The sequence below is a fragment of the Carcharodon carcharias genome, chromosome 6 (assembly GCF_017639515.1).
Source record: "Carcharodon carcharias isolate sCarCar2 chromosome 6, sCarCar2.pri, whole genome shotgun sequence".
Classification (NCBI taxonomy): Eukaryota; Metazoa; Chordata; class Chondrichthyes; order Lamniformes; family Lamnidae; genus Carcharodon; species Carcharodon carcharias.
Window position 1 is genome coordinate 80,092,461 of NC_054472.1, and position 12,182 is coordinate 80,104,642.

The 12,182-nt window shown below is 45.9% G+C and overlaps 1 protein-coding gene across 3 annotated transcripts in view; it reads left to right on the forward strand.

Annotated features, from left to right (window-relative positions):
- stau2 (staufen double-stranded RNA binding protein 2) overlaps window positions 1–12,182 on the forward strand; it is a 536,959-nt gene that overhangs the window by 272,185 nt on the left and 252,592 nt on the right. For all 3 annotated transcript variants that reach the window (XM_041189442.1, XM_041189443.1, XM_041189444.1), the window contains exons 8-9: window positions 5,574–5,786; window positions 9,625–9,762. In XM_041189442.1, the coding sequence (XP_041045376.1) occupies window positions 5,574–5,786; window positions 9,625–9,762 (351 nt within the window). The remainder of the gene's footprint in view (window positions 1–5,573; window positions 5,787–9,624; window positions 9,763–12,182) is intronic.

Here is a 12,182-nt window from a genome sequence, read left to right on the forward strand (position 1 = left end):
ATTTAGACAGCAAGATAGTGATTCAGTTCTTTATTCGCTCCCCTGTCCTTTAACCTCCCCCAGTCACCCATTTCCTTCCCCCCATCACTGTTGACACCGCCCCCCCGACCCCCGGCATCACCTTCCACCTCCCCTCCGTGACCCATCAACCACAACCCTTCTCCTTCAGGGATGTCCAGGCAAACCTACACGTTCCCTTCCTTCCCACATATCTCACCCCCACCCACATTCTCCTCCCCTAGCTCGTCCTTCACATCCCTAGGGCCTGTATCTGCCTCCAAATCCTCACCAACCACCCTACCATCCTTCTGCTGATACCATAAAACCCTCACCCTCCCAACCTACTGCCTCACTCTGCCTTCGGTCATTCTCTCCATCCCCTTGTTCCATGCCCACCCTCAGTTCGCTCCCCAGAAGGCTGTCATGGACTCATCAGAGCCCTCCCTTGCATGTTCACCTGGATATCCCTTCCTCTCCGGGCTCCTTCCCCCCTTGGAAACCCTTCCCCCTGGACTGCCTTCTTTAGTCTTCCCCACCGCGGGTCCCCTCCCAACTTAGTCCTCCCCCCTTCCTGACTCCTTCAGACACCCTTACTTCTTTCGCCACCCATAGTCCTTCCCCCCCCACCCGACTCTTTCCTCCAACCTTACTCCTTTCCCCTACCCGACTCATTCAGACATCCTTACTTCTTCCTCCACGCTTACTCCCCTCTCTGCACTCCTCCCTCCCTCTGGATTACCTCCATTCTCTGTACTCCTTCATTCCTCTGAACTCCTTCCCTTACACCTTCCACCCACCACCTCAGTTACCGTATTCTCTTCCATTATGCCCTCCTCCCCCCATACTCTCTCCCCCAACCTTGCCCCTCCCAATCTCACCCCCCCCCCCCCGATACCTTCGTTCCCCTCCTCCCAACCTCACCTCACCAAACACCTCTTCCTCTCCCAGTCGATCCTAAACCTTCCTCTCCCATCCCCCGGCACATTTTCCTCTCCCAAACACAGCTGGACCTTCCTCTCAACCCCCTCAACCATCATCCAGTGTAAGCAGACCCTCAGTAGTGACTTACCTTCAGTAGCCATGTCCATGAGAATCTACCCAGCATGCCATGGAAGTTCCTCCAGCTGGCGGGCTCCAGCATCTTCTGCTTTTTGGGTGTCCGCGATGTGAACAAGGCCCTGGCAGTAAGTTCCGACTTCTGCACTTCACACTTGTCAAGCCGTGTTCTGTACTGGCGTGCAAGCACACTGATGTGGGCGGACAATCCAGCCAGGGAGGTGGGGGGAGGATTCTGGCGGGCCGGCCTTATATTGATATGCAGGTGGGTTACAATGAGTTTCCCGATGTACGATGGCGGGAGACGCAGCCTGCCATCGATGGGCTGAGCGGACGATCACAAACTAGTTTCACAATGTCGCGAAACTGATTTCTGGCCTTCTTGCCATATTGTCTGCCCATGCCGCCAAACACGCCCAACACCAGTGGTCACAGAAAGTTCTGCCCTGGGTCTGCAGCAGGTGGTAAGAGAACCAACAAGGGGGAAAAATATTCTAACTTCATTGTCACCAACCTGCCTGCCGTAGATGCATCTGTCCATGAAAGCATCGGTAGGAGTGACCACAGCACAGTCGTTATGGAGATGATATCCCGTCTTCACATTGAGGATACCCTCCATCGTGTTGTGTGGCTCTAAAGCTATGCTAAATGAGATAGATATTGAACCGATGTAGCAACTCTATACTGGGCAACCATGAGGCACTGTGGACCATCAGCAGCATTCGACTACAATCTGTAACCTCATGGCCTGGCGTATGCCCCCACACTACCATTACCAACAAGCCAGGGGATCAACCATGTTCAATGAAGAGTGCAGGAGGGCATGCCAGGAGCTGCACCAGGCATACCTAAAAATTAAGTGTCAACCTGTTGAAGCTACAACACTGCATCTTGATATTATATGGAGTGAATTGAATTGGCTGAAAACAGCCATTGTCAATGGCACGGACCGCAGGAGGAAGCCAAGGTGCATCACCTTTCGGCACTTATGGCCGAAGATGGCTTCAAACACTTCTGCCTTGTCCTTTGCACTGTTGTGTTGGATTCCATGGTTGAGGATGAGGATTTTCATGGAGCCGCCTCCTCCTCTTTGTTTAATTGAGGACTCCCTGGACCACTCCCTCCCACTATGCTGCCACCTCTGGTAGGCCTGTGAAACAGGACATACCCATGGGTGGTGGTGGAGCCTGTGACTCCAAAAATTCCCAAATATTAGTGAGGAGGACTTTGCAGGGTCAACTCTTGTAGTGCCTGGTGCCTAGGTTCGTGCTGGGTGGTCTGTCAGGGTTTATTCTTATTACACTTTTTCAAAGGGTTTCATATAATTGAGCAGCTTGCTAGGTCATTTCAGAGGGCTGTCAACTACATTCCTGTGGGTCTTGAGTCACATATAGGACAGACTAGGGTAAGGGAAGCATATTTCCTTCCTTAAAGGACATTTGTAAGCCAGATTGGTTTTTATGGCAATCCAGTAATTTCATGGTCACTATTATTGATGCTGTTTTTTTATTCCAGGCTTATTTAATTAACTGAATTTGAAGTCTCCTTGCCATTAGTCCAGACCTCTCAATTACTAGACCAATAACATAACCACTATGCTATCATACCTGCTTTTATTCATTTAACTGACCAGGAAAACAAATAAAAGTCTATAATAATGCCGTTCATTGTTCATTGTGTTTCAATTAATTGTACCATACCTTACTTTTAGCTATGTAATTAATATTTGTTGAAAGACAGAAGAAATATTTGCATTTATATTGCGTTTTTCATGATCACCAGGCATCCCAAGTGTTCTACAGCCAATTAAGTACCTTTGAAGTGTAGTCAATGTTGTTGAAGCATTGGGAATGTTTTGAAAATGTAGGAAATATTGGAGAAATGTTTTTCCCTGTTGAGAGCATAATCTTGGGAAAGCTTGTTCTTCGGACTCCATAAGTTGCATTTATGACTGAGATATTATTTGCGCAGATCTACAGTATACTGAATGAGAAAGCTGAGAAATTAGTGAAAGGACACCCTCTTCACAATCATATCAAAGTTTTTATGAACTGCTAACTGCTAAATCATTTTGACCTCCACAGAAACAAATTTCTTATCTTCTCCACTATCTTTTCTCATTTTTACATCCTCTGTCTTTCCTCAGTTCTTGGTCTCTCTCACTGTAATTAATTGTTGCAGCCCTTAATCTGTCTCCATAGCCTCCCCCATTTTCCTTCTTGGTTTTCCAGATTCCTCATTCTTGCATCTTAATTCTTTAAGCCCTTCAATCTTTCAATTGCTTTCATTTTTCCAAACTTTTCCCAGCATCTCAGTGGTAGTTTCCCATTGTTATTCTTATGCTGCTTCCCAGATTTATATAATAATTTGTTCTCTATTGAACAATGCAGATTCAGTGTCGGGCTTTATGATCTGAGACTTACATAATGTTACCTGCGACCTATTGTGTTTGATTATATTTGGTGCCACAACATAATTTATAAAACTGCATTTGAACTGGTTATTAGCAGGCTGGGAAAGCCGCTTTGGTGGAATTATATTGCTTCTTTAATTTATATTTTGCTTTTTCAAATGCACTTTTCTTTCCTATATGGCTTTCAAGCCTTGCACAGTATTTGGCACAGGCAGTTAATCATATCAAACATTCCTTTTTGACATAACTTTTGAAAGGATACCTGTAATGTAATCCTTATCAAATTACTGCTGGAACAGAAACTCACAAGTTTCCTATCTTTTCTAGATGTAAGGTTACGGAGGCATGAACGTAAATAGAATAACACTAGGTACTCACAGATTATTGTGTTACTTCATTATGATTACTTCTTAAAGTTATGATAGTCTCAAATTCCAGACCTTATGTTGCTTTTTTACTATATGTCAATGACTCTGGTATACAAATGAATTATGAGAACACATTTGGCCCTAATTATATGAAGTTTCATCTTGCAACCAATTTGTTGAAAATACTATATCAGCATGTACAAATTTTGTTATGCAAGAACATGAACTAGTTTATTAAGTAACAAATCACAGAAAAAACATTGCTGGAAAAGGTTTGTGTACAATAACATTGAACTGACAATAGCAAATATATGCCAATAAACTTTCATTGGTGGAATTGGAACATTTACAGCAATTGCTTCAAATCTACAATTTACAGATGTGATTTGACCTATGAATCTGTTCCAAATAATTAAAGCACCAATTAAAGCTATTAATAGGGGCATATAGAAAATTAAACTAAGCTGATACTTTCTGTTTTAAAATCCTTGTTCTCTACACACCTTGGAAATCATAATTTAAACGCCACAAGTCAGCAATGCTGCAATCACGTTTGCGAGCTCCGTAGTGTATTTTATGAGTGAAGTATTCTCTCCACACACTTTATAGCAGCAGACATAGAAAATGAGGAACTGAGCGATGAGAGATTAGATTATTCTTTTGAGGGATGAGAGATTAGATTATTCTTTAGAGTGGGCATGATCTTCTTTTAGGCCAGATAGTAGATTCAGTTTGCGATCTGTGCTAGGAAAGATATAGGTCAGGAATCTCCATCCTGGCTCCTCAATCAGTAGCATTAACTACTCGTTGCTATTTCTGATAGTCATAACTTCCAGTTTTGGAATCCAGGAGGGAGGGGATATAGTTTCTAAAAATGGAACGGTAGTGGATAGGCTTTTTTGGACTCCAATTTTCTGAGGAAGTATTTCTCAGGATAGTCAAAGAATGTGCAAACAGAGGAATTTCAAGACAGCCTTTCTGCAGCCACTCTGTCAGGTTAGGAAGGCTTGACATTTACCTTCCATAAATTTGTAATTGCCATGTGTGGAGTTAAGGGGATCAAAATGAATAGGTTAGCACCCACCACAATTGTATAGCATGCCAGCACTCATTGTGCAGATACATACACAAACAAGTGAAGAGGGCACTCAGTTGAGTGCATACTTCCACCACACTGTGTTAACTCAATGTTATTACAATTACGCAGCACTTCCTTGAGGCATTTCCAAGCCTTGATTGATGCTCTGAAACTACAAAGCTGATTAAAGAAATCTTTTTATTAGGAGCTCCCATCTCACTGAGAAGGTTTCAATCCAATCCACATCCAGAAACCTGTTCTGAAAGCTCTGCTCACACTTTGACAACTCTAACAAATTCTGCCACAGCAGTGGAGACAATTCAATTTGCCCTATCTCCCAATGCTAATGGATCATTCAAAAAGATTCAGGTGCCGGATCCGCACCTTTACCAAAGCTAAGCAGTTCTTCCTTGGGCCACATCCTATCTGTGTACCAAGTTTCATTGAAATCTGTCCATTAGTTTTTGAGATATATTGTTTACAAACAGTCTAACAAACAGGGTCAAAAACATTACCTTCAGTGGCAGAGATAATAATACCAAGTTTCTCTAGCAGTCTTGGTTGGTGAAGAGGAGAGAAAATTGCTGAGAAAATACAACTTTTTTTCCGATTACATCTGCCTCTTGTGTTTTGATTTTTCTTTTCCCCTTTGTGACAGGTAACTAGAGAAAGTGGTCCTCCTCACATGAAGAGCTTTGTTACCCGTGTTGCAGTTGGAGAATTTACAGCAGAAGGAGAAGGAAACAGTAAAAAACTTTCTAAAAAACGAGCAGCAATAACTGTCCTCCAAGAGCTGAAGAAACTTCCTCCCCTCCCAGTGATAGAAAAACCTAAAACTCATTATAAAAAGCGACCCAAATCTATACTGAAGGTAAGTGTATAATTGATAGTCCTGCATTAAATTATGCTTTTGTTGAATTAGTGGACACTTTTTCTTAAACTTGAGTGTAACTTACCTTTGTTTCTTTTTACATGTTTTTCTGTGTGGCTCAGGGTCTGAGGTGAATATTATAATATTGAAGGAAAGTATTGATGGTCAATGTGAAATTCCTGTCATTTTTTTTCTATTCTAAATTTATCTGTCTGCACTTATAAGAGAAACTGCCTTTGCAAAGATGTGATGTTATAATTACGTTCTCCCACTTGTGGTGGTATTGTAGTCTCTCAGTTTTGCGCTTCTCAGCTTCTTAGTCTTTACAGCAGATTCTCCAGCCAGTTCTGCTTCTCAAATTGCCGTAAGCTTTCCTACTTAACTACAAATGATGTAGAATTACATATATAGGAATTACAACATAGCAATCAGCCATTTGATTCAAACAGTTGTTAATATTTATCCTCCACACTAGCAGTAGGCCTTGGCCCATATACCTTTCAACCATTCTATTCTTAAAAATTGACATGGGGCGGAATCATCCCAGATTTGCACTAAGTGTGGTAGCGAGTGGAGAAAAAGACATTTTACCCGTTGGACACAATGGAGGGTTTTCAGCCTGTATCGCCCCATTCCCACCTCATTCATTATGCATTCCCGGGATCACACTGCATCACTGGCAGGGCATCCTCTGATTCACCCATCCCACTGGGTGGTAAACTGGGTGCCATATTTAAAGGCTGCCCCTGCAAAGAACTAGTGCTCTTCAAGGGATAGGAAGCTGCTGGGAACTGTTGAGTGACGCCTCCCTGAAGAGCCTACTGGACTCAGTGGATGCCCACCGCGATGTGCACCATCCCCATTCTGGGCGAAGGTCAGCAAGCAAGGACACCAATCCAGCACAGGAGGTGGTGGTCAGTGCCAACGCCCTGCAAAAGAGGACAGCCATCCAGTGCAGGAAGAGGATGAATGGGCTTATCCGTTCCGCCAGGGTAAGTCACTCGTCTCATCACTCTCAACTCAAGCACTTACGAACCCATCACAGATCCACAGGGATCTCACATCTCAAGAGACAATACGACAAGTTCTCACACACACACCCTCACATCTCCATCAGGCTCATACCCTCTAGAGCTCGTAGCCTCATCCAGCCCAGGGCTCCACTAACCGCACAAACATTCCCATGCAGTGCCATGCATTCTGCTCACACTCTCTCCATCTACTTTCCTGCAGGCGAAGCTGGCTCACAACAGCAGGGAGAGGTCCCAGACTGAGGGTTGAGTGGCCCACATTAGGCCCCTCACTCACTTCGAGGAGTGTGCCATCATGCTGACTGGCGAAAACGTGGACCATACCTGTGTCAACGGTGAGGTCGGTGGTGAAAACCGACGTGAGGATCCTGCACCACATCGTCCCTCTCTCAATGCAACTGTGAGTGCTGTCTCTCCTGTTTTTGACTCTGCTGTCATGCACTAATTATCCCTGCTTTGATTCACAGAGAGTCTGCCAAACGACCAACACCCTCAGCCAGCCAGCCCTTCAGCTCTATCCAGGTCTGCACCTCCAGAAAGAGGACACCTCCTCCATTGAAGAGCTGGATCTAAGCAGCCCAGAAGACCCGTCACAGTGCTTACCCACAACCTCCACCAGTGCAGAGACACACACCTCAGTGGGTTCACAATCAGGTGATCACCACATGAATGCGTGTCCGCAGTAGGAGGAGGCAGGTTCAGCCGAGCTCCCTGGCACTCGGAGCACTGCTGGGGTAAAGGCTTCTTTGAGATCTGAGTCTGATGACGAGCCTCTGGATTTGGCCTTCCAACTCATCGTGAAGAGTCAGCAGAAGGCAGGGGAACATTACGCAGAACTGTTAGAATCCCTCTACAGAGTGGCATGTGACTCGGAGGAATGCGCCTGCCTGCTCTTTGATGAAGTGATGCCCACATGTGTACGTATGGAGGTCTCCATGGGAAGGATAGCGGATGCCATGGAGACCCTGGTCCAGCAGAGCGCAGAGATGCACACAGATCTGCACTCCAATGCAGCAGCCATTGGTGAGTTCCTGCAGTGGAAACGTGAGAGGGGAATGGGGAACTGCAACGTCCCTCCAGGTGCTCCTCCCCCTCAAGGAGTCAGGCTGGGACCCTCAGGCACATGAAGGGAGGAGGAGCGGCCCCTGGGTCATCCACTCAGGAATCTCAGAGGCTGTCCTTGCCCTCTGAGTCCCCTTTGTCTGTGACACCCTCAACCTTATCCTCTGTCATCGTTGAGGACGCAGCTGGCCCATAGGAGGACAGCTAAAGTCTCCAGAGGACCCACGCCTAAATCATCAGAGATAAGAGGGCCTACCATTGCACAAGTTGTCTCCACCCCTCCTGTGAATGTCAGGGCAGCACATAGAAGAAGTGGTGGGCCTAGAAAAGTCAAGAATTTCTGATCACATGTGGTTGCATGGGTGAACACATTTTGTCACTTCATAATCTGAAAATATATTCACTTTCACTGAATAATGTGTAACGCTGTCTTTCAGCTTTATTGACTGGCTTCGTGAGTCTTCCCCCTTCATCCCCCCTGACCCAACTAACAGTTCAGCTGCATGCAGCCAGCCCACTATTGACGGGTGAAGCGGATGGTTGCAACCTGATTTCATGACAGCGTGAAACCAACTTTTGGCCTTCCCACCATATTGTCTGCTCACGCATGCATTTATGCCAGCACCAACGGGGATGGAAAGTTCTGGCATGGTTTCTGCTTCCATTGCAAAATTGACATGGTTTCTGCTTCCAACTGACAGGCCTGTAATTGCTGGGTTTATCTTTACAGCCTTTTTTTGAACAAGGGTGTATCATTTGTTCCAATTCTCAAGGAGGATTGGAAGGTTATGACCAGTACCTCCAGAATTAACACTCTTACTTCCCTCGATATCCCTGGGAAACAGCCGAGGGAGTCCATAACACCTTTTAAGTACTACCAGCCTTTCTAATAACTCCTCTTTTACAATTTTTAACCCACCCAGTGTCTCAACAGCCTCCGCTTATGATATTGGCAACATCTTCTTCCTTGGTAAAGATGGATGCAATGTACTCATTTAGTATTTCAGCCATGACCGTCCTCTCCATAGATCCTCTTTTTGGTCCATAATTGGCCTAACCGCTCTTCTGACTACCTTTTCACTTTTTATATGCATATAGATGACTTTTGGATTTTCTTTTTATGTAATCCGCCAGTCTCTTTCAATAACTCTTTTTGTCTCTCTTATTTCCTATTTCACTTTCCCTCTGAACTTTCTATATTCAGCCAGGTTCTCACATCTATTATTGACTTGACATCTGTCATACGCTGGCATTTTCTGCCTTATCTTACCCTCTATCTCTTTAGTCATCCAGGGAGTTCTGGCTTTGGTTGTCCTACCTTTCCCCTCTTAGGAATGTACATCAACTGTAGCTATATCTCATCTTTAAAGGCAGCCCATTGCTCTGAAAACTTTGATTTTGAATGTAATATTTTTCTGCTAAAAACTGTTGTCTTTTTAAGCTGAAGTTGGGATCATGGGATATTAAACAAGAATGGCTAATCTTTGTCCTCCCTAACCCATCAATTGTAAGGTCATTGTTGTCAGCCATTCTGGAACCCTGTCTGAAATTAGCTAGCCCAATAAAGACCAGAAATCAAGCAAAGAACATTTAATTTTCTGACAGTTGTGAGCTGCTTTCAGTAACAAGCATTCGGAGACTTGCCAAAGTCACTCCTGAAATTAATTATGTGTATAATCCTTTTCTCCACTAACGCATGCACACTTAATTGTGTATCTTCCATTTATGAAGTGTTTCTGTTACAGACGGGTCCAGAGTATGGACAGGGTATGAATCCCATCAGTCGATTGGCTCAGATACAACAGGCAAAGAAGGAGAAAGAACCAGAATATCTTCTGTTATCTGAAAAAGGTCTGCCACGTCGCAGGGAGTTTGTAATGCAGGTATGTGGAAATATCAGTGCACATGTTTCTTAGTTTATAGAATTAACATCATTTATCATTAGAATTGTTAAAAAAATAAACTCCACAACCACAATTATTTAAACAAGTATTATGAAAATACAGACTGTTTTAAAGAACTCTTTCAGCTTTTACATATAAACACATGAAAGAGTGATAAGAAAAAATCATGTGATCCAACTTGTCCCATTCAGACACAGTGGAGCCTACATGCGCCATCATGCAAACTCTCATATGCAATCCTGTGAAAAGGCAAAAGAATGATGGAAAACCTTATGCCACCCCCGCGCCACTACTTTTTTGAAGACCTGTAAGAATTCAAACACATCGGGTGAATCGTCCGAGATTTGTACAAAAGTGTGGTAGCGGGCAGGAAAAAGAATGTTTTACCTGTCGGCCATAATGGCGGCTTTTCACACTCTACCGTCCCAATCCTGCCTCTTTCATCATGCATTCCCAGGAAACACGCCATTTCTTGGTGGGCGGCCTCCAATTCATCCGCCATGCCATCACCTCGCCACTTCCTCACTCCAGGCACCATATTTAAAGCGCAGTCGCGTGCACACCTCTCAGTGCTTCCAGCCCAGGACTGCTACACAGAAGACATGGCTCTGAAAGGCAAGAAGACTGCAGTCCCCCAATTCAGTGACGCATCCCTGGAATGCCTTTTAGATGCCATGCAGGCCTGCCATGATGTCCTCTACCCCTGCTCTGGGTGAAGGTCAGTAAGCAAGGTGACAAACCCAGCATGGGAGGCAGTAGTAGCAGTGGTCAGCACCAACACACTGCAAAAAAGGACAGCCAACCAGTGTCAAAAGAGGATGAACGATCTTCTCCATTCCGTTTCATCACTCTCAGTTCACACGCTTACAAACCCATCGCACATCCACAGGGCCCTCACTCACTGCCAGTTCAAGGGATATCACCATTCACTCTCTCACACACACCTTCACTGTCCTCATCCTGTCCATTGGACCACTCATGACTCATGCATGCCAGGCATACTTATCACCTGGCCTGGCAGGCATCCAGGTTACACTCTCGCCAACTCTATTCATGCAGGACAAGCTGGCACACAATGACAGGAAGAGGTTGTAGACTGGTAGAGGAATGCCTGAAATCAAGGTCCTCACGAATTTTGAAAATAGAGTCATGCAGCTGGCCAGCGAAGATCTGGACCATTCCTGTGCTGCCGATGAGGTCGGCGGTGCTTTACCAAGTGAGGATCCAGCAGTGCAACATCCATCAGCCAGCCATGTTGTCAGTGATGTGTCCTGTTTCACAAGCCTCAGCCCACGCTCTAAGTACCTCTCCTTGCTTTCGCAGGCACATCTGGGAAGCAGCCGAGGGAGTGCATAAACCAGGTCTTCAACTCAAGCCCCGAAGACACCTCAGAAGAGAAATCTGCTGAAACCGTCACTGAAGACCCATCACAAACTCACCAACACCCTCCACCAGTGCAGAGACACACACCTCAGTGGGACCTAGCTTTAGAGTAGCTTTGGGGTTACAAGCTGGTAAGCACATCACACTGTCTGATCCACAGCAGGCGGCAGCAGGGAATTCCCAGATTTCTGGCACATGGAGGACTGCTGGAGACCAGAAATCTGCTGAGTCTGAGTCAGATGACGAGCCTCTGGACTCAATCATGTCACAGTTGCTGGAGCTGCAAAGGCACGCTCAGGAACATCAGGAAGGGCTGTCCACTGCACTCCTCAAATTGCAAGGCACAATGGAGGAGTCCATCCGCCTTCAGTCTGAGGTGATAGCAGCATCATGCCAGTGCACCGAGGTCAACACTGCTGGATGGCGGCCACCATGGAGACTTTGGTCCAGTGCATTGGTCCTGCACTGCTGTGCGGACTGAACTCCGTCACTGATGCCATAGTTGGCCCCCAACAGTGTCAACACGAAAGGGGTGCAGGGCAGCTCAATCTCACTCCAGCTTCCCCTTCTCCTCGAGGAGTCAGCAAGGGGCCCTCGCGCACCCAGCGGGAGGAGAATCAGCAGGTATACACCCTGGGGCCATCCACCCTGGTGACTCCGGGAGTGTCTGGCCCATCTGAATCCTCTCTTCCTGTGACCACAGCAGCTCCTGCTCCATAGGGGAAGGAGGATGTCACTGCCACACTGAAGGATCCCGAAAGCAGGCCAGGGACCCTCCAGGCCTCGAACCTCCAGAGGATGCCCACCAGACAGGGAGTAGCAGTCAGCAGGCTGCCTCCACCTACACTGTGGATGTCTGGGGAGCACCAAGACGTAGCAGCAGAGTTAGGAAGGTTAAGAAGATGTAATTACACAGCTTGGACATGGCGTTAATCACTGTTATGGCACAGTGGGTGGTAAATGCTGAGCTGCTCAAATCCCAGAGGGAAACTTAAAACAGCTGCTGCAACTGTTTT